Source organism: Chamaea fasciata, unplaced genomic scaffold (genome assembly GCF_029207755.1).
Source record: "Chamaea fasciata isolate MVZ Bird 193981 ecotype frontalis unplaced genomic scaffold, bChaFas1.0.hap1 SCAF_1, whole genome shotgun sequence".
Taxonomy (NCBI): Eukaryota; Metazoa; Chordata; class Aves; order Passeriformes; family Sylviidae; genus Chamaea; species Chamaea fasciata.
The window spans coordinates 110,539,296-110,556,179 of record NW_027094086.1 but is presented as its reverse complement, the minus strand read 5'-3'; the positions used below and the strand labels follow the sequence as shown (position 1 = coordinate 110,556,179).

The window sequence follows — 16,884 nt, the reverse complement described above, 5'->3', positions numbered from 1 at the left end:
TTGGCATTGAACTTGTACCAGGATGCTGTGCATCCACTAACCTGGGCCCAAAGATCTGTGCTGCCTTGGAATGTGCAGCTCTGCATGGAAATTAGCACTTCAGTGCCCTGGCACTTCACGAAGTCTGTAGGCAGGGTGATACGGTGTAAACTGCCTGAAAACAGTGAAGGGCATGGTTAGATGAACTTCTCTGTGGAAAACACCACCAACCACTTGAGAAGGAAATGCATCAGGGACCTTGGCTGGAAGGAAGTTACTGCTCTGATTGTGATGATTTTGATTTCCCTTTCTAACTGAAGGACCTCTGACACGTAATTCCTATTTTTGCATGGTTACCTTGAGGTGAAGTACTTCCGTGTGAGAGAGGAAAGGAAGTAAAAAGAGCTTGCTGCTATTTCAGGACATTGTGAGGGAAACTTAGTGTGCTTTATTTCCTTTTGAGACTTGTGTTTAAATTATGAGTCCATCTTCCCTGCCATGGGGCAGGGGTGGAGGGGGTTTTTCCATTACCTTTAGAAATAACTGCGGTGTCTCAGGTGTGGAGGTACTTGCAGCTGGTGTTGAGGGTGTGTTTTTTGTGGGGTCAGCCAGCTGTTTACTGAAAAAATGCACTGTTGTTCCACTTACTTTGTATCAGGGATTTTTAACCACTTCCCAAATGGCCACCATTTCTTCACCTCTTCCTTTATTCATAAAACCTTTGTCTTCCTCAGTGTGGTATTCTGTATGTCAGAGTCCTTTCTCATGTTTGATTCTCAGATTCCTTCTGTGTATATCATGATATGTAAAGTTTTATCCATTATTTTGTTCTGTCAGTCATGTCTGGTCAAAGACATTTTTCATAGGTATGGGCTGGGTAATTCCAGTTTATTTTCGAAAAATCATTGAAGTGTAAATGAAAACTGTCTTCACAGTGCTGGATGTTCAGTTAATTGGATGTGAGGCTTACATTGGAAGGGTTGTATTTCTGAGCAAAACAGCCCAAAAATATTCCTTTAAATAAAAATCTATGAAATATATAATGTAGAAAAATTCAGGTAAAGATTTTTTGAAAATTTCCCTTGTTTATTCTTGTGTCTGTGTGCTGGGGACTTACTGCACCAGTTGTGTTCCAGCAATAGTGAAGTAAAAAACACCCAAAGAATGAAGCAGTCACCATCTCAGAGAACTTGTTTATTCTTTATAGCAATGTTATAATTTCAGAATATTTTTTCAGCGTGTTTAATGGTGTATCAGATAAAAATCCCCCCTGACTAAACTCAGGGAGTCTCATTCTCAGTGTATTCTTGACATGCCACTAGTTTGCTATTTCACTTTCTTTTGGTTTGTTTATCAGTGATTAAACCTACATCATTAGGTGTTATCTCTCAGCCAGGTGCTTATTTGTAGACCATCAGCTGTGAGTTTTTTTGATGACAAACACCATGAGACACTTCTTGGCAAATGACCTCTTTGGGTAGGAACTGCTGTCTTAGCAGGACTTACTCCAGTGAAAAATAGGTCATTTCAAATAAAAGTTTGCGAAACAGCAACGCTGGTGTGGCTCTTCTAAAAAGTCTTGGGATTAGTGTCATGCATCTTCTAAATGTGACAGTGAGGGTTCCTTTGTCTCTGATCCCAACCTTTTTTTTTCCCCCTTAGGCGCAGCTGGAGGCTCAGAGGGCCACTCAGGACTTTCAGAGGGCCACGGAGGTGCTGCGTGCTGCCAAAGAGACCATTTCGCTCGCTGAGCAGAGGCTGCTGGAAGATGACAAGCGTCAGTTTGACTCTGCCTGGCAAGAGATGCTCAACCATGCCACTCAGAGGGTAATACAAACTTGCCCCAGCATCTGCCTTTTCCATGCTTTTTGTTCTCCTGTGGTGTATGAGGCCCAGTTTCTGAAAGACCGAATTTTTCTTTTGGTCCGGATACGTGACATGTAGGAAATGAAGCTATGAAAATTATGAAGCCAAAGGTTAAATGATCTGGGCCTTGGCTGCTTCTGGGACAGCTCTAGTTCTCTGTCTGGTGGTGCTATAGTAGTGGAGTAGCTCTCTGCAGAAAATAGTAAAAAAAAAAGTTTTTACCATCTATTTTACAGGGATAAACAATGTCTTAAGGCATATCTGCATGTGGAATTGTGCCAGAATAATTGCATGGGGATGCCTGTTCCTGAATACATATGTTATGGGAGTGGTTACCCTGGAAAAACAGGGACACGTTCCAGTTTTAGTATAACCTTAGTTATAACCTGTTCTTAGTATGGAGTAAATTGAACCAGTCACTTTGCTTCAGAAATGTGTATTTGAATGTAGAATTACTCAAAATTTTGTGTTACATTTTAAGCTTGCATGCTGCTTTATCCTGAATTAACTTTGGAATTTAGACAAGGTCCTACCTGCTTTGTAAAGTCTTTTTAAACCTACAGAAGAGATGCACTAACAAAGAAAGGCAGTATTCTTTCTAGCAGATGTCAGGAGGAATTTTCCCGTCATTTATCTTCTCTCTGTTAAAAAAAAAAAAAAAAACGGGGGCAGAAAGGTTTATTTTAGCATAAAAGAACCAAAAAAATCGAAGTTAAAAACCTTTGTTCTGTCATTTCCTTAATATGCCAGTGAAGCTGAACTTGCTATTCCAAACATGCTATCATGCCATACAGTGCTCGTATTGTCTTGCAGTTCTCAATGCAACAGCTCTTTTCTGTTGCAGAAGCTTCTCAGTTATAAGAAAGCCTCTATTTCAGAGTGATTTTTAAAATCCAGCTGCCTGATGAAGAAACAGGGAACAGAAAGGATGTTGGCTGTGTGTTGGGGAGAGATAGAAAACCTGGTGTATATTAATGAGAAAATGAACTCCAGGACACTGTTTGTGTTACTGTCCCTGTTACAATTTGGTTATGATTTGCAGGTCTGGTGACCTCTGTGTTTACAAGGGGAACCCCACCTTTGCAGTGTGTGTATGCCAGCTGTCATTTTCCCTAGCTGTAATCCCTGCTCAGTATGAACAAAGTCTAGAAATAGATAATTTTTGATTCTCGGAGTTGATAGATGAGAAAACCAGAAGCGTTTTAAGGAGTTGCTTAGAGCTCCTGACTCCTAAACTGCTGAGTTTTGGTGGACAGTGACTGCAGTCACATCTGCCACTTGCCTCTCTCTAGCTGGCATAACAAAAACTTGTGTTGGGGTGGGTGACAGAAGAAACAATGGCAACTTGAGGGTACAAATGAATTCTTCTTTTCCTTGGCTATTTCAAAGGCATCCTTGTGTCCTTCTACAACCCTTGATCTTTCCCTGGCAGTCTGTGAGAGGTGTGCACCTGAGATGAGCAAACCCAGTGATTCAGAGCAGCAGATGGCTGCTGACAGCCTTTGGTGGAGTCCTGCTGGTGGTGTTGATATGTACCATTCCTGATTGCAGGATACCTGCTTGTTGTGGGGCTGATTCAAACCACAGTGTCTCTGATTTGTTACAGCTGAACAGTAAATGGGGCACTCAGGTGTACTTACTGCAGCTGTAAAATCTCCTAGGCACTGACTGGACTGTATAGAGCAGCTGAGGGCTCCATGAATGGAAAACTTGTTTTCCCACAATTCCCAGTGTTTAAAGTAGTCTGGGTAAACTCAGTTCCCAGAAAGCTGCAGCCACCTGCACCATTTTTCCATGGTACAGCAGATTTTGAGAGAGTTCCATGGAAGTTTGTCCCGTGATTTTCATTGGCTATGGTGGAGGTCTTAAGGCTAAGGCCAGAGCCAAGATGGGTGAAAATGCTGTTGGAAGTCCTGGCTGAACACACCCAGAATTAGCTTGTTTGGAGTGCTTGACTGAGTTTTATATCTTCTCTAGAAGTAGAATGCAAACTTCACTTGGCTTCAGTGCATGCAGTTAATGAAGTGCTTAGTGTTCAGTGAGGCAGAACCGGGATCTCAGGGAGCAGGAAACATTGATGTTCCCTACCAAGCTATGGATGAAAAGAGGTTAGAGGATGAGATCTTTTAGAACAAAACTTCTCCTTGACTGCTGCAGTGTTGCTGACAACTCAGATCATTAACTATTTATTACATTAGAAATCACTGATGGAAAAAGCTGTTTCTTGGGGTGAAGGTTGAGGATTAAGAAATAGACACCTTCTACTTGCACATATAAAATTGCTCTTGGAAAAAGGTTTTGCACTCGTGTTATTTGGATTTGCTAGGGGGTTTTTGCATGCATTTATAGATGACAGTTTTACTGTGCAGAGAGTCATCTTGCACCAGGCCTTTTACAGTAAGGACTCAAGTGCAGAAAAGGACCTCTGAGCTAAATATTAGAAGTAGACTACTAATTCATTTGTTTCTCTTCTGATAGAGATGTCAGGCCAGAGTAATGGCCTGGTTTTATTTGCTGTTCTTAGGCAGAGGGAACAGGCTTTACTGAATTAATCTGAAACCTGGAACCAAACCTGAGCCCTGCAGCAGCTTGGTAGCTGACAAACACCATAAACGGAAAGCATCAAGAAAAAGGGTAGGCAAGAGAACAAATGAGAAACTGATTTCTTATACAGCTATGTGTGGAAATGCTGCCAGGTTACTTTTGCACTTGACCTAATGGATATAGACAAAGACTTAGGTTCCAGGGTACCAAACAGGAAATGCTGTTTCCAGACCCTCACTGGGAGGAAATAGAGATAAGGGTTGCATCTTGTAATTGCTTTTTGATGTCTTGGTAGTCTGAAAAGCTATTAGCACTATTTTTAATGTGACAACGTATTGGGCTTCTGTAAACAAGGCTTTTGTAGCCACTGATCCAGAAAATCATACAATTCAACTGGTGTGAAATGGGAGACTTACTGGAATTTTGTTTTTCCTGGGTGAGCTGGAAGGGTAACGTGTGGAAAGTCTTTCTATTCATGGAGCAGACCAAACCAGCATGAACATGTACATGGAGTATAGGCTGTCACTCAGAAATTTCTTTGCACCTTGCAGTTTGAGCTATATTTCCAAAGGAGGCTGGGAGCATAAATAGGAGCTGGATTCCTGCCTACCTGCCTGTGAAGATGCAACTAATCCCTGCAAATGTGCTTGAGCTAGGTGTTCTCAACAGAGAAGCATTGGATTTATGGTGCAATCCTGCAAGTCAGGCAGCTGCTTTGCCCACTTCTGTTCTTACCTTGATGTGTATTTCAGGATAAAGTCCTGTGTTTTTTTTCTAAATGTCCATTTGTCCACAGATCTGAGAAGTGTAATGACACTTAGACTGGAATTCAGCTCATCAGTGTTGTCTAGAACCTGAGCGTGTATCGCAGTTATTTGCCGAAAGTTCTATTACGATGAAAGGTTACGTGATCAATAAGTGGTGTCTGGAGAGCAATTCATGTGGCCAGAGGGGCAAGTTCATTTTAAGATAAATTCTCTTGATTATAATGTGAATGTAGACAGGCTTGATGAGCTCTTAAGCTGCCTGGGGAGGAAGAATACTGTTCACTCTTAGCCACTGGCTTACCAGGATTTTGGTGACTGTAGTGTCTCTTTCCAATTTGGAGATGATGTTTTTGCAAGCCTGTTTGTACTTTGAATTGTAATGCTGCAGATCGGGGTGCAGAGAGCAGGGCTATGAAAGAGTCCTGTGAAAGGACCAAAGGATATTGAATTTTGGAGGGGTGGCACATTTATGCTCTTACTGAAAATAATTCATAAAGATGTACAAAAGGAAAGTACTGACAGATGTTACCTCTAGTTACACGCAAGCTGGAGTAGAAAGGAGGACTCTTCATGAATTTCAAGAGAAATCATTAATTTCTAATTGCTGATGCAATCTGCAGTCTTAAAAAGGTTCTGCTTTTACAGTCTTTCCTGAGATATGTTGAGTTCATAAATTCTGGCAGGGAGAAGAAATGTTTCAGCTCTTGATTATGAGACATTTTAAAAAGGAGAGGATGAGGGGAGAGTAAAGAAGGAGGAGGCATGCTCCCTCTTGGATTAATTTGGCTTGTGAAGCTCCCTTTGATTTTACACTGTGAGGTACCATCTGTCAGTGTAAAATGTGTGGGTGCTTTCGTGATGTAGAGAGGAGAGATACTTCCTGCAGCTAGAAAAACTAGAAAAACTTACAGGAAAAAGTGGGAGAAGAAAAGTCTATGAAAGAAACAAGAAAAAACCCACATCTTTCCTTGTCCTGATCTTTCTGTCACTTTATCCTGGAAATGCAGTGATTTTTTGCAATCCCTTGTATTGTTGATTCTCTCCTCCTGGTTTACTGATATTGCGTTGTTTCTTTCCTTTTTTTTATTTTTAATTCTTCTCCTAGGAAAACAATCAGTTTAATGTTTTGTGAAGGAAACAAACTTCAGAGTAATTCTCTGGCTTAGATGGTCAGCATTGCTCAGCTCCACTGATAAAATTGTTCTTTTGCATGTGTTGTTATTATTACTGAGATATTTCCTGGAGTCCATTTTCACTTCTGATTATGAAAACATTTTGGGTGGAACAAAGCTACTTGTACAGACTTACTTTTGGTAAATACATACTCTACACTGACCTTCCTTTTCCAGACAACTGGGTAGGAAATAGAGGGTAGGAGAGGAGAGAAGAGGAATTGATCAATCCCTGTGTTAGAGGCTTTTGCCTGCTTTGTTTCCCATTACTTGCATCTTACAGCCTGTGCTACCTGTGACAATGAGTTCTGCCTGGAGTAGGTGATCCAGTAGTTAGGGACAGGCAAGGGCTACAGGAATGTCTGGTGGTTGTGTGGGTGCTCTGGAAGTTGATCCACTCTGGGTGTTTTTGTCCAAGAATATGTCTCCTGCTCACCCTGAGGGTGAGCTGAAAGGCAGGTACAATGTCAGGAGGTGAGATGGGTCTTGAGCAGCCTTTGTTTGAGGAGGTGTCATCCTCACTTTCTTCTGCCTTTTTCTAAGTCATGCTGTTGCATCTGTGATGGCTTAAGAGCATTTACAAGGGAGGGTGGGTGGTAGAAGCACTTGGGTTAGACAAACCAGCTTATTTGGGAACTCTGGCCAAGAGCTTGTTTACAAGTCCATGTGACACTGCAGGTTTTTCACAAATATATTATTAGCTCTAATAAAAAGTACCTTTTTCCTACACAAGTCTGTCTGTCTTTTCTAAGCCTTCTTAAGGAGGTGAGGAGTTTGCCTGGCTGGTCTTATATGGAACTTCCCAGCTGGCAGAGGTGGCAGCATCATTTGTAGTTTGTTTCTGTCTGCCAGCCCTGATGGATAGCTTCTCCATTTAAAGGCTCTTTGACTTTTATGGAGGGGTGGAAGATCTCTCTTGTTTCTTCTTGTTTGAATGAAGTGCTTAAATGCATCCTGGCAGGTGATGGATCTCTGCAGAGGTACCTTACAATCCCCCAGGTATTATCCTCAGCCTCGGGCATGCACCTTGAGCTGCTGTCCCAAGAAAGGGGGCAGGCTGTATCTGCAGACTTGTGTGGATAATGTGAACATGAGGACAGAATTTCCACAGGAAAACAAAGTTGTAAGGGGGGGGAGAGATTTTCTTACATTACTGATTTTTCAAAAGGATGGAATATATAGCCTTTTCCCCATCATTTCTTTCTGGAAAGGGTAATGAACATGGGTATTTATGGCTGGCAGGAAATTCCACATTTTGTCAGATACTTTGAGGCGTTTTCAATCTGTCATCCTCAGATGCCAGTTCTGGAGGGTTCAGCATTCCTGTGATGTTTGATATGAAACATTTTAAAAATCAGCACAATACTGGACACCCTACCCGCTTTACAACCCTGTTGCTGGTCGTACTTATCATGTGATTTATCCCAGATATCAAAGTTTATGCTAATTTTGCCCCAAGAATGGATGTGAGGGACTGACATGTAGCTGAGCATTGGCAAATTCCAGTTGCTCCATTATTTTGTAGCTTACGGCTTTTTTAAATTACGGTTTCCTTGCCACACTAGAAAGGAGATGAACCACCTTCTGTGCAGTCTTTGGAGACTGCAGTTTAATTTAAGAGACTTCCACGTTAAAACCAGCCTTGTCTGACATGTTTCACTAAGGCAAGTTGTCTCACCAGCTGGCTTTAAAACAATTGTTTGAGATAAGAGGCTGCAGGTTTTTTTTCAGGGTGCAGGAGAAAATATGTTACGAGCCTGATAGATTTTTTTTTTTCTTTTTCCCTTTCTTTGAAAATATGCCTTGTGTATATGAGAAAGGTGAAGGATGTTGGAAGTGAATATATTATTTTATATCTGATCAAAAGATCCCAGGAAACTTCTTTTTTCTCATAAAGTTCTATAGCAATTCCTTTCTTTAATAATGGGTGGTGAGTGCAGATGAGCAAAAAGTAGCCTCCAGTTGGTGCAGCAAGAACTCTGAGTTGATGCTAATGGCTTTGGCAGTTTCACTCTTTCATTTAGGCATCAGAAAGGACAATATATCAGTTTTCCTGAGAGAAAGAGCGATCCAAGTGAGTCAGAGTTGACCATCTCTTTTCCTTGTTTAGTTCAGCCTGAGGGTTGGGAGGACTAGCACACTTTTTCAAAAAATTAGAGCTTTGTGGGTGAGGTTATTTAAAATCAAGCAATTTTGAATATTCTCTCTGCATATGAGAGCTTAGATGCAGAGTCTGGTGGTGGAAGCCAGGTGGAGCAAATTTGTGTAAAGTTGCGGAGTAGTTGGTATAACAGCTGAGGCATTCCTAAATCCGGTACTGGAGAAAATCAAGTCCTGCCGTTTTTAATATGAATACCTTCATAGCTGCAAAACAGGACACTTTAAAAAATCACCTGCTTTTCCCTCATTGCCAGAACAACAAAGCGGTGTCACCACTTTTCTGACTTTAAAAAAATCTGAATCTTGACTGCCGGTGCTCTAAATAAAACACATTTGCTGACTTACACCTCTGACATCTCAAATTCGGACAAGAAAAGTACCCTGGATAAAATTAGGTGTGGCTATGTGATACCAAAAGTTCAGCTAATGTAGAGACATTTACTGTCCTTCTCCCAATGCTTGACAACCCTTTCAGTGAAAAAAAAATTTCCTAATATCCAGTCTAAACCTCCCCTGGACCAGCTTGAAGCCCTTTCCTCTTTTCTGTAGCTTGTTACTGGGGAGAAGAGGCTGATTCCCAGTTAGGTACACCCTCCTTTCAGGGGGTTGTAGAGAGCAATAAGGTCTCCCCTAAGCCTCCTTTTCTCCAGGCTAAACATCCCCAGCTCCCTCACTTGCTCCTTTTCAGACTTGTGGTCTAGATATCTTGATAAATGAGGAGAGGGGCTTGTCCATCAGCATGACTTTCCTTGTCTGCATAGTGGGGGTGGCAGCTCAGGGCTTGAACCTTTGCATTTTCAGTGTTGAAACTGTGATTTCATGCATGTCAGCTGTCTTAAGAGAAGAGCCATCTTGGACACACAGTGTTCTAGTGATTGGTTATTCAGGTCAAAATGTATTTGAGTCTTCCCTCTGCTGTTGTTGGTGTTCAGCCTTTTCCAGAGTGATGGGGCTGCAGCTGGGAACTGAGCAACCAGTAAGCTCTCTGCTGGGAAAGTCAAGTTCCTGGGAGAGAAGCAGGAGGAAACAGAAACATTGCTATTGAATGTAACTGGGTGACTTCTGTTAGTGTTGCTCCACCTGTGAATATCTAACTGGGTTAAAAATGGATGATCCCAAAAGCTGAGGGTCTTCTGAGCTTCCTGTAAGAGAGGCTATGTGAAAAGCTGTAACACCTTTGTCATAATTTACACAGTGTTTGACGACCTGCTGCTCTTTTTGGGAAAGACTTTTCAGTGGGTTCACTGGAAATAAATTTTTTCTATACCCTCACTTTCCTGACTTGAGCTGATTGGAGAGATTATAAAGTTGCTGTTAATTGAAAAGATAAGAAGTGGATCATTGTATCTTGCTGCTCAACCTGTTTTTTTCCCCCCTCTTGAAGGTCATGGAGGCGGAACAGACCAAAACGAGAAGTGAGTTGGTTCACAAGGAGACTGCAGCCAAATACAATGCTGCCATGGGAAGGATGAAACAACTGGAGAAGAAGCTGAAAAGAGCCATCAATAAATCAAAGTATGTTTTACATTTGGAGAGGAGTTTAGTGGTGAAAACTGGGGGAAGTGCCTATTCTGTGGGGTTTTTGAACTAGTGAAAGTGTATTGCTCTTTGGGTTCCTCTCTGTGTGTAGTAGCCTCACAGCACAATTAGTACTGGTATTTGTCCTTGTTGTCATTCTGAGTGTCATTTGAAACACTTGACTTGATAGACTGCTGAACTACGTGGGATAAGAAACCTTATCCGAGCAGCGTCTTGGTCTAGTTCTGGTGCACTGAGCTCCTTGGTGGGGTGTGATTTGAGGAACAGGTGCATGGGATCCACACAGGTGCTGTTTGCAGTGCTCTGTGTGGATGTAGGAACAGCCTAGGATTCTTCACAGTTCTTATTTTTAGATCGGAGAGCAACAAAGCAAATGACAGAAAGCTGAAAGGTGCAAGACTGCAGGGGTGTAAGGTGCTGTAGACGAGGCTTGTTTCCTTCCTGCTGCTGCCATGGCAAAGCTGTGTGAGAGCTGTTCTGGGGGAAGGAAACACCCTTGAGAAGGCATAGCTAAGCAGCTCGTGTCATTAATGATTGTGCCTGCATTTGCTGTGCCATTTGGCTCTGTTACGGAGAAGTGAAACAGCTTTTTGCTCAGAACCTGTTTAAAATTTTGGCCCTGTTTACAACCAATTCTTAATCCTCTTTATATTTCACAGTCTTTTTTTTTTTTTTTTTTTATATTACCAGACTGTGGCTTGTCTAAACAATCTGCTTGCTGTATTTAGCTTTTAATCCCCTCCATCAAAAAATTACTTTTTGGTGAAATCGGTCAGCTAAAAATCTATTTTGATGGTGTTTGCTCAATTCAAGAAAGGATTAACACTTCTCAAGCAAGATACAAGCATGTTTGCTGAAACAGTGTAGTGGTGTGACTTCCTGGAATGAGCTGCATGCTGTTTGTCTAGCACTGCACAGGGGCTGTGAAAACCATAATCAGATCACTAAATGACAGATTCCTCTGGTTAAGGGCAATGTATGAGAACAGTTTTGGCTGCCAGGAGTTCCTTCCTTGCAATGAGATTTAAAATAAAGACCATGATTAAGTTGTCAGTGGAGTCCTACATACCTTTTGATGCTGGTGTGGAGCCTGGTGTCCCAGCTGCCTCTGGTGTGATGTGCCTCTGAGTTTTCACTTCTTTGCTGGAAGTACCCTCAGAGGGGTGTCTTGTGTCATTCTTCTTGGGCTAAGCTGGTTTCCACTTCTGTGGAAGGATCCCAGTGTATTCTTTAGTCTCACAGCAGGCCTAACTGCAGCACAAACCATCTAGGTAGGGTGTTCTGGAGATTCTTTTATAAAGGGTGTACAGAAATGCCACTTCTAACCTAGTACTATGTGAAAGAAGCCTGGTGGCACAAATAGTTGTGGATGTCTTTGAAGGTATGCTACATAGGGATGTTGGACAGGTCAGTCGTGTCCCATCATTGCAATTTTCACATAAAGGAACATTGCAACTGAGCTGAAAACATCAGTGCTGTCAAGTGGCTGCAGAAACTGGGAAATGAGGCTGCTGAATTTGCAGCTGTTTGTATTGTAGGGTGTAGCTGGCCTCTAGCTGCTTTTCAGGAAGGATTTAACACCAGCATCCTGCTCTCCCTGGGTGGTATGGGAGCACTAACTGTAACACTTAGGCCTTTCTGGTCTTTTGTTCATCTTCTCTTTAAACCTGTGGATAGACGCGCTGAATGAGTTGCTGTCTTTCGGGCAGAAAATGATTTGCATTTCCTCCTTGCTTCAGTTGGGATTAAGATGCTTAAAACATTACTATTTTGAAAGCAAGACTGGGGCATCCTGGAGGAAAGTCATTTAGATGATCTTTTGTGTAAAGTTGATGAGCAAAGGATTATTGGATAGTTTTGTTTTGGTTTTGCTTTTAATTTAGTTTTTGGGTGCTTGCTTGCTTGTGATCTGTGAATGTGCAGACGGCTGCATGTTCTTAACAGTTACCAGATCTTCTGGCTCAGTGCCTCTGAGCTGTAGGGTAATGAACTTGCCTGTGTTAGCTAGTTTTTGAAAGTCACTTTCTGCTGTGGTGACTTGGGAAAAGTGCCTTTCACTCTTCCTGTCATCTACTTGAAGAGCACTTCGTCTGTGCAGTGCCCTGGGCTCAGCCAGCCGGTGATGGAGGACAGCGCTTGCATCCCTGAGAGGTTCTCCCACCCTGCTGAGCTACAGACCAGCCCTCAGTGGTCACAGGGCCATGGAAGTCAGGGAATGAAGTGACCCTGGGACATGGGAGTGCCTCCCCTGCCAGTGCCCTGGTTCCTGCTGGCATCTGGTGCCTGGCTGTGTGTGAGCCATGAGGGAGCAGGAGTGTTTAATGTGCGAGCTCCTGCTTGTCAGGCTCTTGTTCTCCCTTCAGTGGCTGAGGTGGTGTTTTTCCTACCTGTCGCAAGTAATGATTCCTGCTTGTGTGTGCACGTGTATGTATTTATGTGTACACACACATGCATGTATTGTGTTGTTTTTTCACACCACGCAAACACATGTGCTTGTCACTGATAGAGAGGGGACTCTTCCCAAGGCCTGTGGGAGGTTAGGACTCAAGCCTGGTTGTTCTCTCCCAACTTGCACCAGGGTAAGGAAGGTTGAGAATCAGGTCCTTTGAGGCAAGTGGGTTTCACTGTTTTCCCCCTGTGTTTCCCTGCAACACCATTCTGTCAGTGTCTGTGTGCTACCATTGCCTTGGGGTATGGCTGTAGGAGTCCTTTATCTGTTGGATCCAAATTCTCCACTGCAGTGTTTTATTTGGCCTGGCCGGTGCATCTGTGTAGCCTTTGGCAGGGTGATGTCCCACTAAGGGAAGGCAGAGGTGTGTTTTGACTGGATTGGTGTCACTGGAAGCATCAAGACTTGGCTGTGTGCCCCTGGTGATGGTGGGAGGGTGCTTAGAAATATCAGAGCTGGAAAAAATCTACTCTGATGGAAACACAACTCAGTTATTTTGTGTGTGACTCTGTAGTGAATTCAACCCTTCGAAGAATATAGGATCAGAAAGCCACAGCTTCACACTCCTGAATTCTAGTGCACAGTCCAAAATGCTGCTGTGTAGGGCTTACAGCTCAGAAGAGCCTTGCTGTCAGGGTAGAAACACAACAAGGGTGCTTCACATTCTATTTCATGTAAAGCCATATCTGATTGTTTATCTCTCCCCTACTTTCTAGGAGAGCTTCTGGGAGGGGAGGAGGTTAGTGAGCCTGAAATAACAGAGCTTCTTTTTTTTTTTTCTTTTTTTCCCTTTCCTGCTCAGTGTTGTATCAGATGATACTGGCTTGTGGGCTTCAAAACTTGGAGGGTGGAAAGTGGTTTCTAGACTTTGTACTGCACCTTTTATACTGCTGTCCTCTTGCAACCTTATTAGCAAGTTTAGGGACGTGCCTGGTGGGCCACTGTTTGGAAGTGCTGTGCCCTTGTATGTGGTGCTCTGACCTCTCTTCACACCCTCTCCTTCACTGAAAAACCCAAGAACTGCCCCTCCACCCCCTACACCTGCACGTGGAGCAGGTTCACCTTTTGTAGGAATTTACATGTGCCGTGGGCTCAGAAATCAGCTGGGTAGAGAGAGGATGCCTATGCCTGAAGCTGGATGTTACATTTAAATATCTTGCAGAATCTAGGCCTGGAGGAATTATGCTGTCAACTCCAAAAACTGGAATTCTGCAATTTGTATTTAGGTCAAAAGACCCATGAGAAATAGATGCCTTGGGGAGTAAGAGAGAGACACGAAGAGCGTGTGTAGGTGTGTTCCATCATCTGGATAGTGGTCTCTTGGGATTGCAGTGATACACAAAATAGCTGTGTTGGTGCTACAAAGAGAGGAACTCCCACGCCAGTACACTGCATTCAGTCCCAGTGATTGTAAACAACTGTTCTTTGTTTTTCCACAGACCTTATTTTGAACTCAAGGCAAAGTACTATGTCCAACTAGAGGTACGTATGTAATTCAGATCCATCTGAAACTCTTTACTGCCTACAGTAAATACTGAAATTACATCTAAAGTGCTCTGACAACTGTGTTGTGTTTCTATACGAAACCAATTCAAAACCTCTTGAGCAATTTGCTAAGCACATTTTAAAGATAAAAGAGAGTCTTTGTTTCCTTTTGTGAAATAAGAGCGTTTGAACTCTGTCAGAACCAAAAGAGTACAGTTTGAATATCTTTGCTTCTTATAGTTTAATGTGTCTGGGATTTGTTTGTTGTGGGTTTCATTTTTTTCCCCCTATGTTTTATGCTTCAGACTGTTTTACTGTATTTGGGGTGCTCTTTTACGTTCACTGGTTGGATCAATTAACAGAATAAGTAACCTGCTTGCAGTGCTCAAATACCATGCAGATGTGAATTTGGGGTTTGGCATAAGAGGGATTTGGGATTTGGCTGGATAGGCTTCCAGGGCTTTTTGGCATCTCTGCACTGCATTCTGTGTGGTGCAACAATGTCTGGCCAGTGCTTGTGCATAGCAGATGCCTTGCAGGGCACAGTGGCCCTGGGGCAAGCATGGCAGTTCGGTGTGGGTTGGTAATCCCTGCTATTACAGCCAGACTTGGAGCTGCCAGGGGTGGAAGGGCAACGTAGCCCTACAAATTCAAATGCAGGAATCACTTTCTTTCTACTTGAGTGACTTTTGCTGCATGTGGCTCCCAAAACTGGGAGCCTGGCTCCTCACAGTTGGAGGGTAGTGGCCAGGGCTGCTGTTGTATGGGATGGGTTTAAGTGGAACACGTTGCCTTGGATTGCCCTGGGTGCAGGAAGGCTCCAGTGGGGTGCTGGGTCAGTAGGATCCTAACTAGCAAAGGATTCCCATTCCTTGTCTGGGGTGCAAGGCGTATCCCAAAGTGGTTTTGTGAGCCCTTCCCTGGGCTGCCTGAGATTGAACAGCATTCTGTGAGCCTCAGAGGCTCTGGTGTGCACCTTTCTCCTCGCCACATTCCGGGCTCGGGTGCCCTCTCCTGCTCTGCCTTGCCTGCCTGCAGCTGCTGCTGTATCAAGCTGAACCCTTGCCTGCCCTGGGCTGGGTGCCAGGCCAGTAATCCCTTCTGCCTGGAAGATTCTTTTGAGAAATTCCCTTTTTTCCATGGGCAAAGGCGCACTGTTTCTGGGCCTGTTGCTTCTCCATGGCAGCTGTTCAGTGCCCTCCTGAAGCAAGGTGATTGTGTAAACTGTATGAAAGAAGACAGCACAGATTGCTTTGAATGCACAATGAAAACCAGCATTGAGAGAGCTATGGACGCACAAGCAGCATTTCCCCTTTGGGGCAACACTTACGCCTTTGCTGTAGGGTAGTGCCTGGGGACACAGGAACTGCTCTATTACAGCTGTCAGCATTTGAGGGTTGTTGCTTTCTGCTCTGCAGGTTTAGTGAGCAGAAGTGACAGGTTTGGTGCTCAGCAGAGAGTGAGGCTCAGCCCCTTCAGGGGGGGACCCCCAGCCCTGCTGTACCCTGCAGACAGGGGCTGCCAGCAAACCTTTGGGGTGGTTCTGGGATAAGCAGTGACATAGCTGAGAGCTGAATTCCTGTTAAGGACAGATTCTGCAAGATCACATCTTAACAGGGTCTGTGCTCTGTGCACTCCAGAGGCAGTCCCAGCCCCTGGCTCCCATGGTTGGCCTCGCTGATGTCTCTTTCATGAGTGCCGCTGCTTGTGCCAGGGTGCTTCTGAATTCTGAACTCTCCCATCCCATAGACATCAGCCCTGGTTTGTGCTTGCCTGTGCAGAGCCAAGGCACCTGGACACATAACAGGGAACTGTGTGCTGTGCCTTGTTTATTGTAAAAGTCCATCTAATACTTGTCTCCCTTGTTAGCAACTGAAGAAAACAGTGGATGACCTGCAGGCCAAATTGGCCCTGGCAAAGGGAGAGTATAAGACTGCCTTGAAAAACCTGGAGATGATCTCAGATGAGATTCATGAGAGGAGAAGGTCCACTGCCATGGGACCCCGAGGATGTGGCGTGGGTGCTGAGGGCAGCAACACCTCTGTGGAAGACCTGTCAGCGAGTAAACCGGAGTCAGACACCGTCTCCAGTGAGTACAGAGCACTGCTGTACTTGGGAATGTCCCGTGGGCATCCTAAGAAATGCTGACGTTAGGGTTGCTCTGTGGGTTCTGCAGTTTTGAAATTTGCTGGCTGCTGTGGGACTGTGGCTAAGTTGTGATGCTTCTTGTTATTGCAGGAGTTGATTACATTCTTTAATAGCCAATTTTCAAGGGAAAGAGTAATGAGTTAAAGTGCATCAGTCATTTCCTTAACATGCCTGTAGGTTTCTTTTGTACAGTGCTGCATGAAAGGAGGAAAATAAACGCACTTCAAAGTGTGTGTTTAATTTTACCCCACTGGTGCTGCTGGCAGTGACTTGCCTGGAGTGGTGGCAAGGCTGTCACAGATCAGCCAGCCAGTCTGGTAACAGACCTTTTGGATGAAGTGCTTGCTTTCCAGTGCTGGGCCTGTGGCAGAGGGAGCTGAAGTTGTGGCTACAGTAGTACAGAAAGGCGTGGTGCTCGCATAGAAGCGTGTAAGGATAAGCTCCTTTGTGCTGCAGAGTCTTTTGCCAAGGTATGATTTCAGCAGAGCATGTGTGCTGTGAACAAGGGAAGTGAAAAAGCAGCAATATGCTGCTGCAGTGTGCTGAGGGGCTCTGTAGGAGAAATGGGTGACAGCAACAACCTCCAAGGAAGCTCCAAACAAGCAAGGTAACCTCTGCTTTCTGGTGGCACGTGGAGACCTTGCGTTGCAAAGTCTGTTAGATGGTGAGTTTGCATTTGTCCTGCCTTTGGGTGAAAGTGGATAGATGGACAGTACATGTGGCCTACTTTTGCCTCCTTCCTGGACACTTTTTCCCCTTCTTGACGCAGAAAGTC

The 16,884-nt window shown here is 43.9% G+C and overlaps 1 protein-coding gene across 1 annotated transcript in view; it reads left to right on the top strand.

Annotated features, from left to right (window-relative positions):
• SH3BP5 (SH3 domain binding protein 5) overlaps positions 1-16,884 on the top strand; it is a 51,523-nt gene that overhangs the window by 29,886 nt on the left and 4,753 nt on the right. Inside the window, exons 4-7 of the mRNA XM_066193619.1 lie at positions 1,642-1,806; positions 9,873-10,003; positions 13,916-13,958; positions 15,831-16,050. Coding sequence (XP_066049716.1) covers positions 1,642-1,806; positions 9,873-10,003; positions 13,916-13,958; positions 15,831-16,050 — 559 coding nt within the window. The remainder of the gene's footprint in view (positions 1-1,641; positions 1,807-9,872; positions 10,004-13,915; positions 13,959-15,830; positions 16,051-16,884) is intronic.